The sequence below is a fragment of the Beta vulgaris genome, chromosome 6, assembly GCF_026745355.1.
Source record: "Beta vulgaris subsp. vulgaris cultivar EL10 chromosome 6, EL10.2, whole genome shotgun sequence".
NCBI lineage: Eukaryota > Viridiplantae > Streptophyta > Magnoliopsida > Caryophyllales > Amaranthaceae > Beta > Beta vulgaris.
This window is the reverse complement of record NC_079207.1, coordinates 905,366-921,976: the sequence shown is the minus strand read 5'-3', so window position 1 is coordinate 921,976 and position 16,611 is coordinate 905,366. Positions and strand designations below refer to the sequence as shown.

The 16,611-nt window shown below is 30.5% G+C and overlaps 1 protein-coding gene across 1 annotated transcript; it reads left to right on the top strand.

The window, feature by feature from the left end:
* Window positions 1–5,598: 5,598 nt before the first annotated feature.
* On the top strand, window positions 5,599–9,625 carry LOC104884957 (floral homeotic protein APETALA 2). The gene is made up of 10 exons (XM_010669665.4): window positions 5,599–6,765; window positions 6,882–6,907; window positions 7,022–7,052; window positions 7,224–7,311; window positions 7,782–7,927; window positions 8,032–8,076; window positions 8,198–8,289; window positions 8,381–8,574; window positions 8,745–8,921; window positions 9,017–9,625. Exons 1-10 carry the CDS (start codon window positions 6,176–6,178, stop codon window positions 9,362–9,364), a joined length of 1,737 nt encoding a protein of 578 aa, XP_010667967.1. The 5' UTR covers window positions 5,599–6,175; the 3' UTR covers window positions 9,365–9,625.
* Window positions 9,626–16,611: the final 6,986 nt, after the last annotated feature.

The following is a 16,611-nucleotide window of genomic DNA, read 5'->3' as shown; positions in this document are numbered from 1 at the left end:
AAGAAATTAATTATATAGTAATGAGGTGAGTGGGAGGCGTATATGATTCCTGTTTTGTACCATTATTAGTATTACTCTATTTGTTCTTTTGTTGTTCATACTCTTCCTATTTGAGTGTTTTTTTTAACGCTCTTGAATGCAGTATTAACCTTGTATTTAGCAATATTAATTGCAACTTTATCCCATATATCTCACGAATATAGATCCACTTAAAATAAATTTTATCAACCATACGCCCACTTGTAGAGAGAAATGTTTCACTCCTACAGTCCTACGTTATGATTAATTTCTGTAATCTCCTACTACTCCCAAAATTAAAGTACTAGATTTATAGAAATATTTTTGACGTTTTCCTTTAGTCATTATGAGAAAATCTCATAGTCCACTATTTTGTGTTATCTGATTCATTTCAACATACTTTAGTGGGTCTATTGATTTCACCTTATTTTCAGTCTTTATCAGAAAAAAATAAGTTCAGATAAAAATTAATAAGTTAAGTTCAGCAAAAATGAGCAAAAATAAAGGCCATGTCTGGTAAATGGCTTTTTCATTGGCTTTTGGCTTTTTAATTTGGTAAAACAGTAAAAAAAAAGTGTTTGATTGGCTTTTTAGTTAGCTGAAAAGTTGGCATTTAAGCCAAAATAATAAAAAAAACTGTCTGAAGCAGCTTTTTGGATTGGTTTTTGGCTTATTGGCCCACAAACTATCTATATAAACCGCCAACAACCGCAATTAATTTTGCCAAATATTTTTGCAAACGGCTAGCTTAAACATCCAACTTAAAAAGCCAATACATACCGTCAATGTTTCCAGCCAGTCAAACAAGCCAACTTAACCAACCAAAAGCCAACAGCCAACCGCTGATTGCTAAACAACCCCAAAATATGACCTCTAACAAAATAAGGTCTAATAAGTTGAATAGTTTACATTCAATGTAAAAAAGAAACACTCATTGTAAAAAAAAATTGACATTTAATTGCCATCAAGATGATTTTACGTCTTACAATTAAATGTGGGTGTGAACAATCATACCAAAAGTTTTGCTGGAAAAAGAAACCCGAGGTGATTAGGTTTGAAACATACTAAAAATGATGATTAATTATTGGAGGGGTGTGAAGAATTCTAATAAAGGAAATTGAGTAATTAGGCTTCCCTCTCGTGTTAGCGCTGTCTGTTTCCATTAATGGGTAATTTCAGTGACGGGAAACAATGAGAGAGAGAGTGTGTGAGACATAATATCCATTCGAATTGGTTAACGTCGAAAAAGTAATGTAAAAAAGAAAGAGACCGTTCGTTCAAGTTTCAATTCTCATACATAGCCCCTTTCTTCTTAATTACTTTATTATCTCCTTTTTACTCTTTTGCTTCCTGGACCTTGCATCAGAGTCCACAGAGATTCAGTCATTTCATAGGAGAAAAAAAAAGTTTTACAAGATTACTAGTAAAGTTTAAATAGTTGTTTTTAGGAGAAAAGTTTAAATGATTTTTTTAGGAGAAAAGTTTAAATAGTTGTATTAAGGAATATGATCACGTGAAAATTACTCTTATGCTAATAATTGAAAACTAATTATCAAAAAAAAAAAAAATACTAACAATAATTGAAAACTGCAACATAAAATAAGCAAAAAGTTTCTTTAAATGATGAGCAAAATGTTCTCGAAATGAGCAAAAATATGAAATGAACAAAAAACATACAATGAGCAAAAAAACATACAATGAGCAAAAAAACATACAATGAATAAAAGTTTGTAAAATGAGCAAAAATTTCGTAAAATAAGCAAAAATTTGCAAAATGAGCAAAAAGACCGATTTTCAGTTTTCAGCTTAAAGTTAGTTTTCAATGGATCCTACCTCGTTGTATTAATACATTCTCCGTCTAATACAATCTACGGGATTGTTTGGTTGATTGGAGGAAGCAAAAAATTTCATAAATTTTGAACACACATAAATTAAATTCGTCGGAATTGGAAAATATTGTTTGGTTATTCATAAGAAAAATAGAACTTTATTCCATGATCTATTTACTTAAGGGAGAATAGGTAAGCTATTTTCCTCATTTTGTAAGAAATAGAAGTTTATGAGAAATTTTACTTCCCTAATTTTGTGAAGCTTTTGTCAACCAAATCAAACAACAAATCCGTCTTACATGTCCTACAAAATGGAGTTTTCCATGATTTTTTAATTTTTCCCAATCAAACAACCCTACATCACCTATCATGATATTTTATATTCCCTCATTCCCGTAATATAATACTTGTTAATTTTTTATACGATCTCTAAAATAAACATTTGACTTTCAATATCTTGAATTCCTTATCAATAGAAAAATAAAAAGTTGATATTATAAAACTACACATAGAGACGTATCTAACAAGATCAGACATGAATATGTTTTTTATATATACAAATGAGAATACTTGGTCAAAAAATTTTAAGTTTGACCTCAAGAGAGAAACAAACACTATATTATGGGATGGAGTGAGTATATGGAATAGTAGTATACTCCCTTTGTTTTTTTTTTTTTTTTTTTATCTTTGTCACTTAAAATCTTGACACTATTAGATAGAATCTTCCCAATTTTTCTCAATTTATAAAAAAGATATAGTCATGCGGGATCTTATGTCATTCGTCTCTATTAGTATTTTATTAATATTCAATCGTTATAGTTTTTACTAATATACAATGAAAGATATTTGAGTTTAAAGGCATGCATTGCATGCGAGACGTTCATTGGGAGACACGCACAAGAAAGTGAGAATGATAATAATAAAAAAAAGAACAGAGGGACAAAGTTTTTAAGGTTACACAAGGCAAATCGATCTCCCCAATTGCGGTACATAGGGGCAGGGATTCCCCTTACCTCTTTTCCCCTACTCTCTATACTAGACCAAGACCATAATGTTGCTAGAGGTTTAGACAAGGTCATTCTCGTTAACAATAATAGTAATAAAAAAAAATAGAGTAGTAGCATAACTAATTGTTAGATATTATCTAAATTTTAGAATGTAAGTTTATGGGACATTTTTTTTTCTTTTTTCCAATTCATTTTCAGACTTAGACCATATGTACTGCATATGCAATTTTTTATTCATTTTTCTCACTAGTACATAAATAACAAATATTTTTATATAGATATTACTAGATTACTTTTTATGTACATTTTTAAAATATCAAATTTGTAATGGACAAATAAATATAATTTTAATGGTCAATATTACGTATTGATAGATTCGTATGATAAAGAATATGTATAAACTATTATGGGTCATTAGATGTTTGTGTCATATACACCCTATTTTATATATATAAATAATAATATATTTTATTTCAGAAAAAGGATAACATGAGTCTTTATTTTTTCTAATAAAATTATTTAAATAAATTTTACACCTATTGAGCATGATTATTTAAATATCTAAAATAGAGATAGTAGTATCGACTATTCTCCATACTATTTAAACGCTCCTTTTTACTATGATTTTATGGGAAGATCATATATGGTAATAAATAAATCAAATACTTACCATGAAATAATTTGTATCAAAAAGAGCAAAAATTATTAAAAGAGACATCAAATCTCAAATATTTCGTGAATATATTCGACATTAAATATACTTCTTCCGTTTAAATATAATTACACCATGTGTATAATGTTTATTGATAATTAAAAATATTAATATTTGTGCAAATATTTCTAAATAGAGGAAGTATATAATTTGAGTGGAGCTCAACATTAGAACAAAGGGAGAGAGAGGGCCTTGTTTGTGTAAGCAAGATATCCAATAGGAAAAAATATAAGACGAAAACAGTGTTTGGAAAATAAATAAAGGTTGAAACTTGAAAGAAAAGAGAAACAGAGTGGGCTCCTAAACCATGATATCCAAAAAAAACAAAATAAGTTTGCTTACCTTTTACCAATTTCATTTTTTTTTCATCCAATGTTTCTTGAACTATTTCTTCAATGGAGGAAAACAAAATAATACAGTAATCATGGAGTGGGATCAACAAAAAAGAAGATAATAATTTAGGAAGATATTTCAAAATTTTCACAACAATAATTTTGTATCATCTATTTGTTGTTATTATCAATATTTCAAATTTAACGGGTTCTTATTTTGTTGGTGGAAATGTTCAATGTTAGTGATAATTAATATTATGCGCTTTGTATCTTGAGGTATGTGTTTAAGACCGGGTGCACCTACCTCACTGTACACCAGGGTCCATAGTCTATGGATTGCCTAAAGTGCATGAAATAGATAAGGAGTTTTTTCCATATAGAACATGTTCTCCATTCATGCAGTGTTATGTTTACCAATTTTTAATTTATTTCATAAAAAATAGTTGAAATAAGTTAGGATAAATTAAAATTTGACTGATATTATTTTAGTGCTAATAGATAGATTAACTTTGGAATCGATGCTTGACTTCTCTTTCATATGCCAGGTTTTCCTGTATTTTTTAAGGAAATTAGATCATGTAGTATAAAATCTAAATGAAATAGTTGATGCTACTAACCATATACAACATCAATTTCTTAATAGATACAACGTTTGCATAATAACCACTATTCATATACTCATAATTGTATAAGATAAAATATAGTCAAGTGTAATTATAATTATTCAATTTGTATTAATATTTTTGAACTGGTAGCAAATAAACAAAATGATAACTAGTTTGCATATACTGATACTAAAACATATAAATTGAAACGGTAAAAACTCAACAACTAAGAAATGTCTAAGCCGAAAAGCTTTCCTTTCAATTTCATTGCAAATTTACATGCTTCAAGTACTATTGTTATTATAATTGTAGTACTTGTAGTTTTAAACTTAATTTCTTATACTTTTATTACCAGACAAGTCGAAAAACCCAGTTGGACAAATGAGTTTCCTTAGTCCAATTTTTAGTGGGCCGAATCCTTGAAAGTCAAGGGTAAGGCCGTAATGATATCTGGGTAATAAAATGTCCAATCTAAAAATGTAACTCACTAGTGAAATTTGATCATATAACCTTAAACCATGTACCAATTATTTTAAAAGAGTATAATAAAGAATAAAACTTTAATCGAATCTAAACTTCACAAAGATCAACCGAACCCAACTATACATACAAGATCTCTTGAAAACGAGAAAAAGTTAAGAAAACTCATACCCCCAAATTGCTCCCAATGGACGTACTTAGTTAAGACTTGTTATAGTTATACATAACTTATAGAAGGATCTTGCTAACGGACGCCCCGGGGCGCTAGATAAGAAATACATTGTTGTACTTAATTGCTTATATTTATACAAATAATAGAATAATGTATAATTCCAATGCAAAACATTTAATGTTTTTCAAAAGGAAAGGGGAAAACATTTAATTCAAATGCAAAGCATTTAAATGCATTGCATTGGAATTCTACATTATTATATTATTTTATATAAATATGAGTAATTAAATACAACAATATATTTCTTATCTAGCGCCCCCGGGGCGTCCGTTAGCTTTTGCCCTTATAGAATATGTTTAGCAATTAATTTCTTAAAGCATGATCTGAAATTAAATCAAAAGCAGAGAGTACTGTCCCTTAAAGAAGCCAAAACTTGAAGAGGGGGGGCATAATCTATCACTCTATGCAGAAGTTTTTAACTTTTAAAGAAGAGGAAAAAAAAATATTCAACCTTTGCAAATACAAAACTTTCTCTCTCTTCTTTCTTTCCCTATCTATCTCTTGTTTGGCAACATCCAGCTCACATTTTTCAGTCGTAGGTTCCCTTTTTTTTTTTTTTTTTTTTTAATATTTTATAATAAATTTTTTTTTTTTTTTTGGTGGTGGGTGTCTCAAACTAATTATACTTTGAAGCTTTCTTCTTTAATTTCCCTCTCTCTCTCTTCATCTTTTCTTTAATAAATTCTTTCTCAGTAGCTAGTCATAGAATCCCAAATCTAGAGAGAGAAAGATAAGCAGCAACTAGCAAGAACAGAGCTTTTTAGAGAGAGAAAGTAAGGAACAAAAGAGTAGTTCCTTCTTCTTCTTCTTTCCCAAAAGAGATAAAACAAAGGTAAAAAAAAAAAATCAGCAGATGAAGTGATTTTGATTTTTTTTTTTTTGATCATCAGGATTCGAACTTGGGTTGGTTCTAAAATTTTAGAGAAAAATAATTTCATTTTTCAAATTTTTAAAAGAAAAATGTGGGATCTAAATGGTTCCCCTGATGAAACAAGTAGAGTTAGAAGGTATGATGAATCAGAGGGTTGTTCTTCTCAAAAAACGACGTCGTTTGACGCCGATGATAAGAATTCCACCTCCTCCGCTACCGTCGTAATCGACGACGCCGGTGAGAGATCCGACGATGAAGATGCTCCTGCAGCTGCTGCTGGTGGTGGTGGTGACGGAAAGAAGCGTAACAGCCGTCAGATTTTCGGTTTTTCTTTTTTAACTAATAAAACTATCATCACTAATAATGATGATGATGATGACGATGAGGATAATTCTTCTTTCTCCGGTGAAACTCCGGTGACACGTCAGTTTTTTCCGGTGGAAATGGACGTTTCCGATGGACCTACTAACGCTGGTGAGTTCTCTAAGGCTCATTGGGCCGGACCGAAGCTATACCCAACATCAGACACCATGTTAGCTGCTTCTCTTGTGGGCCCAGCTAAGCCCACTGAGTTAGCCCAGCCCATGAAGAAAAGCCGGCGAGGCCCACGTTCTCGAAGCTCTCAGTATCGCGGTGTTACCTATTACCGGCGAACTGGCCGGTGGGAATCCCACATATGGTTCGTAAATCGTACTTACTACTTCGTAAATATATATACTCCATACAAAAAAAAACCGAAGCAAATATAAAAATCTGATCTTTTATTATTTTGTGACATGTTGATGTTTGATTCAGGGACTGCGGGAAGCAAGTTTATTTAGGTATTTTCTCTCCTTTTTTTTTTTTTTTTTTTTTTTTTACAAATTCTAACATTTTATGATTAATGCTAACATTTAAACAATACTGAATTTGTTTTTTCTTCTTAAAAAAAAAAGGTGGATTTGACACAGCTCATGCGGCTGCTCGGTAAGTTTTTCTTTCTCTCTGATAGTAATTTCATTTAAAAAAAAGTTTGATAAAAACATAAATATTATATAGTAGACGTAAAAAACATAATATTTCCTAAAAATGAAAAAAAAAATAAAATATTCTGATAAGATATAGTTTTGTTGGTTGTTGGGGTTGGATGGTTGGCAGTGCATATGACAGAGCAGCAATAAAATTCCGAGGAGTGGATGCCGACATTAACTTTGCACTTGAAGATTACCAGGATGACTTGAAGCAGGTACAGTTAATGGTGGTGGTATAACTTATAAGAAGATGTTGTATATCTTTACTTTTTAATTTTTTATATTTTATTTTTGTTAAGTTGGTTGGTTTGGTTGGTTGGTTGGTTGGGGAAGAATTGGATCTCATTTTCCACAGTTTTCTTATCTTCTACTACCACAAATGAAATGCCACACATATCATACTTTTACTTCCCTTATCTTTTACTGCTCTTCTACAGTTGTTTTCTTTTGTTTCCCATCATGTTGTTTTTATTCTTTTTCAAAAGCTAAACAGAATAATTGGTAAGTGAACGATAGATCGCATGTTCGAATCCCTCCTCTCCTTCTTTGTACTTTGTACTTTGTACCGCCTTCGTGACTCATATGGGTTAGATTTTAGAGCGAAGTTAGAAGTAGCCTTGAAAGTGAATAAAGGAAAAAGGTGAGATATTTATGCAAATGTTGTTTTATAATGATTGAATAACAGATGGGAAATTTAACCAAGGAAGAATTTGTTCACATACTTCGCCGACAGAGTACTGGTTTCCCTAGAGGCAGCTCCAAATTTAGGGGTGTTACCTTGCACAAATGTGGTCGTTGGGAGGCTCGTATGGGCCAATTCTTAGGCAAAAAGTATCTCCTTTTCTTTTTACCATTTTATATAATAAAATTATCATCAACTAGTATTTATTTCATTACATCGTACTAATTTCTTTTCCTTATCTTTTTTTTTTTAGGTATGTGTACTTGGGACTATTTGATACCGAAGTTGAAGCTGCTAGGTTTGTGTAATCTCGTATTAGCAATTCAAATGACACATTGAGAGCGAAAATGAATTTAGATTAGTCGATGATGAATTTTTGGATATATAAGCTGTAATTTTCTTTTTTGTTTGGTGATTAGGGCTTATGACAAGGCGGCGATTAAGTGTAATGGGAAAGATGCAGTTACTAACTTTGATCCAAGCATCTATGAAGAAGAGCTCAAAGCAGCTGGTATTATTATTATTATTGTTAAGATTATTATACATGATTTAATATTACATTATATGATTGATGAGAGAAAGTGAATTTGGTGTTTGTGTAGAATGTTCAAGTAGTGGTGGAAATGGTGGTCCTGAGCACAACCTTGATTTAAGCTTAGGAGGATCAAGCTCAAGGAGAAATAATAGCCTAGACTTTCGAGATAACTCCGCAATACAAGAACAACAACAACAACAACAATACCCGAGCTCAATGCAACTTGAACTCAACTGGCAAAACCAAGGATCTAGGCCTAAGGTCAGAGATTACTATTTTGCAACTAATTTACCTATTATAGTATTAATGAAGCTATTTAATTCTGGATCTAGTTAGCTCTAATCGATGACTTGATACTCGAGAATCGAGATTTATATCAATTTTATACTGCTCATATTGTTGAGACTTTCTTTTCCCTTTTTTTGTGTTAGGATGATCATGCTGAAACTATGCAACTCCTTAGCCAAACTCGGCTTCAATCATCTCCAACCTCGTTAAAGCACAACGAGATTTTATCAATGCATAATCGATATGGCGGTCCAATGCCTGTTTTTGTTCCTCCTCATCTCAACTCCTCGAATTATCATCATCATTATCAAAATCAAAATGTGGGTATTCATTATATTGTTTGATTTTTTACTCCAGATAGCCTGAATATGGAATTATACTAATTAATTCTTGTTGATTGTGTTGATGAAAATAGTCTCAGTTTCCGAGCAGCAGTAGTGGAGGTAGGATTGATCTTATGATGTCTTCAACAAATAACAACATTAATAGTAGTAGTATTAATGAAAGTCGTCAACAACAACAACAACAACAACAACTACAACAACGACAACAGCAACAACAACAGCAACAGCAACAACAACAACAACAACAACGTCAACAACAACGTCAACAACAACAGCAACAGCAATGGCAAGCTGGGCCTCATCCCCAATTGTTTGCTACTGCTGCAGCATCATCAGGATTCTCACAGCAGATATCAAGACCCCCACCAAATTGGATGCCCCCAAATAATGGCTTCCATCCTCTGATGAGACCCTCATAAAAGCAAATTAATCATCTTATAAATCATTAAATATAATTATCTCTAATTCAATTTCATCACTCCTTTTTCCCAAATTTCACCCTTCTTTTTTTTTTAAACTATTGTAAAGCCTAAATGTTTTGTGTTTTTTTTGGGGCTTTTTTCTTTGGGTTTTGGGGAAATTGGGTAACAAAAGGAGGATAATTTTCTATGTTATTATTGGCCATATTGGTCAAACTAACAGTAAAAAGGTGAATGAGAATTGATTATTATTTATTATCATACTGATGATTTCTCCTCAATCTATTTCACTTTTTGTAAATTTGTTATGCTTTCTAAATTGGGAAATTATGTTATGAATAAGAAGGGCCTGTTCTCCCCAACTTATTTTCAGTTCATATCAGATCAGTTCAGTTCAAATCGGTTCAACTCTTGACAATACTTTTACTCTCACATATCACTATTTATTTCATTTCAGCTCAAATCAGTTCAGCTATTTTATGCCGAAGAGAACATGCCCGAATTACGAAAGGTTAAAAAAAAAGTTGACGTGATCATAAAAATGTGAGTGTAGAATATGATGAAGGTTGGTTTTGTTGGGATATGATGGAAATTGAAAAACTTGTTAAAAAATGTAGAGTTTAGATGAGAGAGATGCAGAGAAATGCAGGTGCCTAAAAAAGAGATTGAGTCTGGGAAATATCACCCGGATGGTGATGAATGGTCACTATCTTTGGTGTCCTTTGAATCAGTTCTCTTGCTTAAAAAGTAGTCACTCACTCACTCACTCTTGGCTAATGGCTATTATTATGAGAGAGACTTTTCCCTTTGTAATTCCCCTACTATTCTCTCTTTCTGTCATAAACTGACCATAGGTTTAATTTCCCTTTTTGATACGATGAGATACTCCATTAGTATAACATAGAAACAGAAATATTACAAGATTTTTATAATGGTGTCCACTTTCACCCCTTTACATTTTTCTTTTTCTTCATAAGGGGTAATGCCCAATAGGAGTTGGCTACCTAGGTTGCACGGAATTGGGAAATTTAGGCTCATTCAGTTTAGTTCAGGATAATTCAGTTCAATTTGATTTCTCTCATAATTTTTATTTACTTTAATTCGTTTTAAATAAATTAAGTTTAATTCGGTTTAATTCAGATAAATTTAGTACGGTATAGTTCAATTCATTTCATTTCAGTCCAAAAAAACAGAACTTAAATCGACAAAAGCGCGGAAATGAGAAACTAAATTTCTCATAATTAGGAAAATGTTGATTAAAATTCTCATTATTAAGAAGATGTAAATCTAAATTTAGCCTATTGTCAATAGTCTAATAGTTTTATACCTTTTGTATCGACCATCGATAATTTCGTCAATGTAAACCTAGTTTTTGACTCAAAATGACCCTACTTTTATTTCTATGCTCTATTGTTTTGAAATAAAAGCTTCAACCTTTAATAAGGGTTTGTTGTTTGTGTAGGAGAGTTAGCTAGCTACACAACTACAATTCAACGTAATAACTAAGGCTCTATTCTTTTAGAGTAAATTAACGAAAACTTAGATTAGTTTAGCTCAAATGAATTCCTCTTGTAGTTTTAGTTCAGTTTTATTCAGTTTATTTCAGTTTAATATTATTTAATTTGGTTTAATTCAGTTCCATTCATTCAGTTCGATCCAAAAGAATAAGCCTAACTCTGTATTCTGGACTTAAAAACAATTTTAAACTTAAAAATAATGAAGAAAATAAAGTATTTAAGAATTGTATTTTGATCGACTGTAATAAATACATCAATAACGTTAGTGGCATATCTAGCAATAGAAGAGAAGCATCTCAGTATAATATTAAACCAATGACCATTCAAAATTGATAATAATAATAAAGGCCAAGTTTTTTTTACATTTACTTGGAGGACATGAGTCTAATATTGTACATAGATGCTGCACGTTTTAAATTTAAACTATTTCAGACAATCCTTATAAAATTTTGTTACTCTTTGCCATCATATGGTAAATGCCAGCTAATGTGGATGGTAAGTTTTAGGGGGTGATATCCGACATTTCAGATTGAATCGATTTGGTAATTTGTTAAATTTAAACTATTTCATACAATCTGTACAATTCTCATCAAATGTTTTATTTTCTTTATTATATTTAAGTTTGTGGATTTTTTATGAAGAAAATTATGAAAAATAAAATAAAAAAATAGATAATTTGTGTTTTCTCATTGTTAAGGACTTAAAGTATGAATTTACTAACCGTTATAACTTGAGGTCCTTAACAATAAGTTTTAAAATTTTAGGTCCTTAACGATGAGAAATAACAAACTCTAGTTACTTACTTACTTGCTATGTGGGTAACTCAATATTTTTCTCCATCTTTTTAGAAATAACGACCTTTATATAGATTAACTTGGCACTTAATTATTTGGGCTTACTTAAAGTTTCACATTAATTGAAACATTACTATATTTGGTAATGTAATCTTTTCATTTTACCCTCATAAGATAAATCCCTCGTTTTATCTATATATGTCTATTGCCCTTCACATGAATTCATTTTTTAAAAGGATTTACACGACTTTATTAGAAGGTGTATCTAATTCTATATATTGCAATTAATATGAAACGTTAAAGTATCAGCAAAATCTTCTATCTATATATGGTGAAGCAGCGTGATGATCTCAACCTATACTTTACGTCTTTAAGAGCATATCCAATGGTTGCTCCAAAATTTTGAAACATCAATTATTTAAATTATATTTCCTCTCTCTTCCACATCACTTATGATCTACCATTAGTTTTTATGGTTTTTTTTATATCCCCAGTAGATGATCTACAATTTTTGTATTTTTTCTCTTCTCGAGGCCATTAGAAGGCTGCCAACTTACCATGCATGGGACCTGTCATTTATTCTCTTTCATGACCTTTGCCTATGATCCAACTATGATCTAATCATCCTTCCTTCTTTCCTCTTTTTTTTCTCTCCTGATTCTTTATAATATTTTTCTCCCACTCTCCTCATGATCTAGCTTGTAGATCATCCAATGGGCTTACTCTAAGTACTTTTGTAGATGTTGATTTGGTCAATCTAATACCCCTTTTTTCCCCTAAGTGAAAAAACAATTTGATTTATCACCAAGTAGTAGATCCAAAATTGTTTTTTTTCTGTGTCTGCTATATTATTTTTTCTTTGAAAATTTCGATTATAATTTTCATTAGGATAATATGGAAAATATTAGAAAGTGACTTATGTTTCAGAGACGCTTTGAAACAAAAATGAGGTCTTATTAGTGACTTTCTCCGATTTTTTCTAATTGCAACATTTTGACTTTTTAAATATTTACGGTCTCCTTTGACCTTGTATAATAATATATTCTTAGCAAAAAATATAGTCTTCTGAAATCTTATTTGATATATGTTAATATGTAATTTTTAAATATGTCATTTGCATAATTTTACAAATATATAACTAAGGATATTAATAGTTAAATTTTTGTTTCATCAAATGTAAAAATCCAAATATTACAATTAAAAAAAGAAGAAGGGAGTATTATGTACTACCTCCGTTTCTTTTTAATTGTTACACTTTGACATTTTACACTATTCACAAATTGCACTTTGACCCTCGTTTGTGATTTATACGTGAATAAAAACATAGTCATGTGGGATCTTGTTAGATTCGTATTAGTATGTATTTTATTAATATGTAATTTTTATATTTTTTGCAAATACAAAATTAGAGATATAAAGGCTCAAAGTAGTGCATCGACATGCGTGAAAAGTGTAAGTGTAACAATTAAAAAGAAACGGAGGTAGTATATAACAGGATTTTTTTTAAAGGTAAGATGAAGTCCATTGCAAGGAAGGGAGAAATTGGGGATCCCTCCTTACAAGGGGTGAAACTCGATCCCTTGACCTTTGAGATCACAGGTAATGTCAATACCACTCGGCTATCACCCACTATCATTTTATATAAGAGGATATGAAGTGGTTGTTATATTGAGCATTGCAAAGTGGTTAAACTTAGTTAAGTACTCCTAAATTTTAGTCAATCAATTCAATTGAGGCATTTTCATAACTATTGTGTGGGGCCAGATGGGGGTAAAAACTAAAAATAAAGTTTGAGACTAGGCAAGGTGGGAAAATAGTAATGCATGTTACGTCTTACTAGATCAATTGTCTTAATTCTTTTTCTCTGATAAGATAAACAGTAAAGTATTAAACTATCCCTTCAGATCTAGCTCTAGCCTCTAACATCTATATTGACAACCCTACTTGTGAATTGTGTTATTTAGGGCGTATACAAAGACTCTATAGTACACACAACCTTTATTAGGAAGCTGCGTCACTGATCGTCTGACATGGTCGTTTAATGTTAGATCAAATTTAGATATTAGTAAAAAAGTAGAAAAAGAAAATGCTACTTCCTTTGTACCTCAACATTTACATATACATATACATCAACAAACTAAATTTACTACTAGTACAATTACTTTATAAGTAATGCTACTTCTATGATTGAATTTTTAGAGTTTAATTTGTCTGTTATTTTCTGTTAAGATAAATTGGAATAAATTGTAGAAATCATATTATACCATCTTTTAAAAGTACTGTAACAATACTAAGGTTCTCTTCTTCTCAAATTATCTTAGCACACTATTTACAAATTACTACAATTAGAGAGAATTTCCTAATTTTTTTTAGTATATATTAAAAAATATTATTAGGGGGGGTATTGTCTGATTCGTCTTACATACTACTTTATAGATATTCAATCGTTATAAATTTTACTAATATGTAATGGAAAATATTTAAGGTCAAAAAAATGCATTCACAAATGTGCATAGTTAAAGTAGGAAGAACAAAAAAAAAACAGAGGGAATAATGGAATATCATGTAAATATCAATTGTTTTAATAAATTTCCATAAGTGTCAATTATTTTTAATAGATTCTTAAAACATCCAATATATTGTACTCACTCTATTTTTTAATTGGACATTTATCATTTACTGTGTTTTTTATGTGGGACATAGAACCCTTTTTCTTATACAATGGCCTCCTTGTGCAAAACTGTAACTATTAATATCATTTTCAGTTATATATAAGTAAAAATTATACGATTCCGCATAATTCTTAAAGTATGAATCATGACAATGGTTAAAGGGAAGTGTGTGAATAGCGCAAAAGTCCGAACATTGCGATTAATATAAAACGAAGGAAGCATAATTGTGGCTTTTCTAAGCACAAAAAATTAAATTAAAATTGTAGCTTTTCTTGAAATCATTTTTGCCTTATTTGTTGGTTTAAATAATACTTCATACGTTGTTTTTTCATTTATTACATTTGTCAACGCAACACCTTTTCTATTAATACTACATACCATAATTTTTTTATTTTGTAGAAATACATCGAAATAAAACTTATATATTAAACCTTACATACCAAAATCTATTTGATGTATATATTACTCCAAAACTGTTGGCAATTTTGTATATAAATATTACAAAAATAAGGCATTGCAACTAATTAAATTAGTGGCGGCACATTAAGTTCAACATGGTTAAGAGTTAAGACGCCTTGAGTTAAAATATAATAAAACAAAGTAGGTCAAAATAAAACTAAAGTAATCAAGAAGGCAACTTAAAGTGAAAGTTTGTAGTTGAAAATTTAGCTATTAAAATAGTTGTAAAACTAGTTATAGAACTTGTACTCCCTCTGTTTTTTTTTATCTTTCTCACTTAGAATCTTGACACTATTCATGCATAGAGAGAATCTTCTCAAATGTTCTCAATTTATAAGAAAAAACATAGTCATGTGGGGTCTTGTTTGATTCGTCTCAATTAGTACTTTATTAAAATTCAATCGTTATAATTTTTACTAATATATAATGAAAGATATTTAAGTTTTAAAACGTGCATTGACAAACGTGCAAAGTCAAAGTAGGAATGATAAAAAAAAACAGAGGGAGTATTTGGCAGTAATAGTTGTTAAACAACTATATACATATTACATATATTATGATGATAAGGGATACGTTTTCTTTAAAGAATATAAGTAGGTGCGTCACACTTCATATATTTTCTTAAGATAAGATGAAATCTTTTACAAGGACAGAGTAATTGGAGATTTCTCTTTGCAATGACTCGATCTCAGGATCTTTAAAACGAAAGTAATAATAATATGACTAGACTATCACCAGCTGCTTGCGTCACACTTCATACATAAGAGATTACTTTTCATTCAAATTAAGATATATACATAAGTACGTATTTTCCATAAGTAATGTGTACTAGGTTTTAGGCCCGTGCATTAATGTTTATATATCAGCTATAATAAAAACGTGTAAACGATTCTTACATTAATTATAAAGTTGTTTAACACATACATGATACTCATATGTTTTGGAAGACTTATTTTTAGTGCAAAATGAAATTCATTAAGAAGTTACTCCCTCCGTTCTATTTCTATAATATTGCAAGATGAGATTTTTACACTATCATTCATAATCATAACCTTTCAGTGTATATTATGATTTTTATGTAAGGAAAAATATTGTCATGTGGGGTCTTGTTAGATTTCTCTCCATATATACTTTCAGAATATCAATTTTATATAATTTTACTAAAAAGTAATTAAAGATATTAATAGTTAAAATAGTGCAGTGGCAAACGTGAAAAGTACTTGATTGTTGCAGTAGAAAAAGAACGGAGGTTGAAGCAAAGCCAACAACACCTTAAGAGGAACTTTGGAATTCCATATTTTCTCCACACTTTCGATACAATTACACAACTAATAACTTATGTATGAATCTCTTTGAAAAATTAATAAAGTGATGACATGATTTAATATAATATACCAATTTTGGTATAGCCCCACAAAGCTATCATCTAATGGTTGAGATGACAAAGGTAAATTAATGATCTCAACTGCTTCAAAAAGGGAGAAAGGTTGCATGAACTTGGTCTTATCCCAGTAGCCACTTTGGGGTCAATTGTCTTAGAAACCCTCTCCACATTACAATCTTCATTTTTTATTCGAACTGGCCTTAAAGTGTTAGTCTTCCCAAGTTCTTTCTCATAAATTAGTACTATTAGGCAATTTTTACTCGTGACTGATAAATGGCTACATAAAATTAGCCATGACTATAAGAACTGATCTCGGGAGATACAAACCTACCATGTAATAGGGATTGTCCTTGAATTTTAACACATGGCCGAAAAAACTGTCTTTTTTGAAACTTCATAAGAAATTTTGTTCCCACTGACG

Bases quoted from the DNA above. Each gene is read 5' to 3' on its own strand.
- LOC104884957 (XM_010669665.4), top strand. From the start codon at position 6,176: ATGTGGGATCTAAATGGTTCCCCTGATGAAACAAGTAGAGTTAGAAGG. The intron at 8,077-8,197 runs GTTTGTGTAATC...TTTGGTGATTAG, and splicing joins ACCGAAGTTGAAGCTGCTAG to GGCTTATGACAAGGCGGCGA. The intron at 8,290-8,380 runs GTATTATTATTA...GTGTTTGTGTAG, and splicing joins AGAAGAGCTCAAAGCAGCTG to AATGTTCAAGTAGTGGTGGA.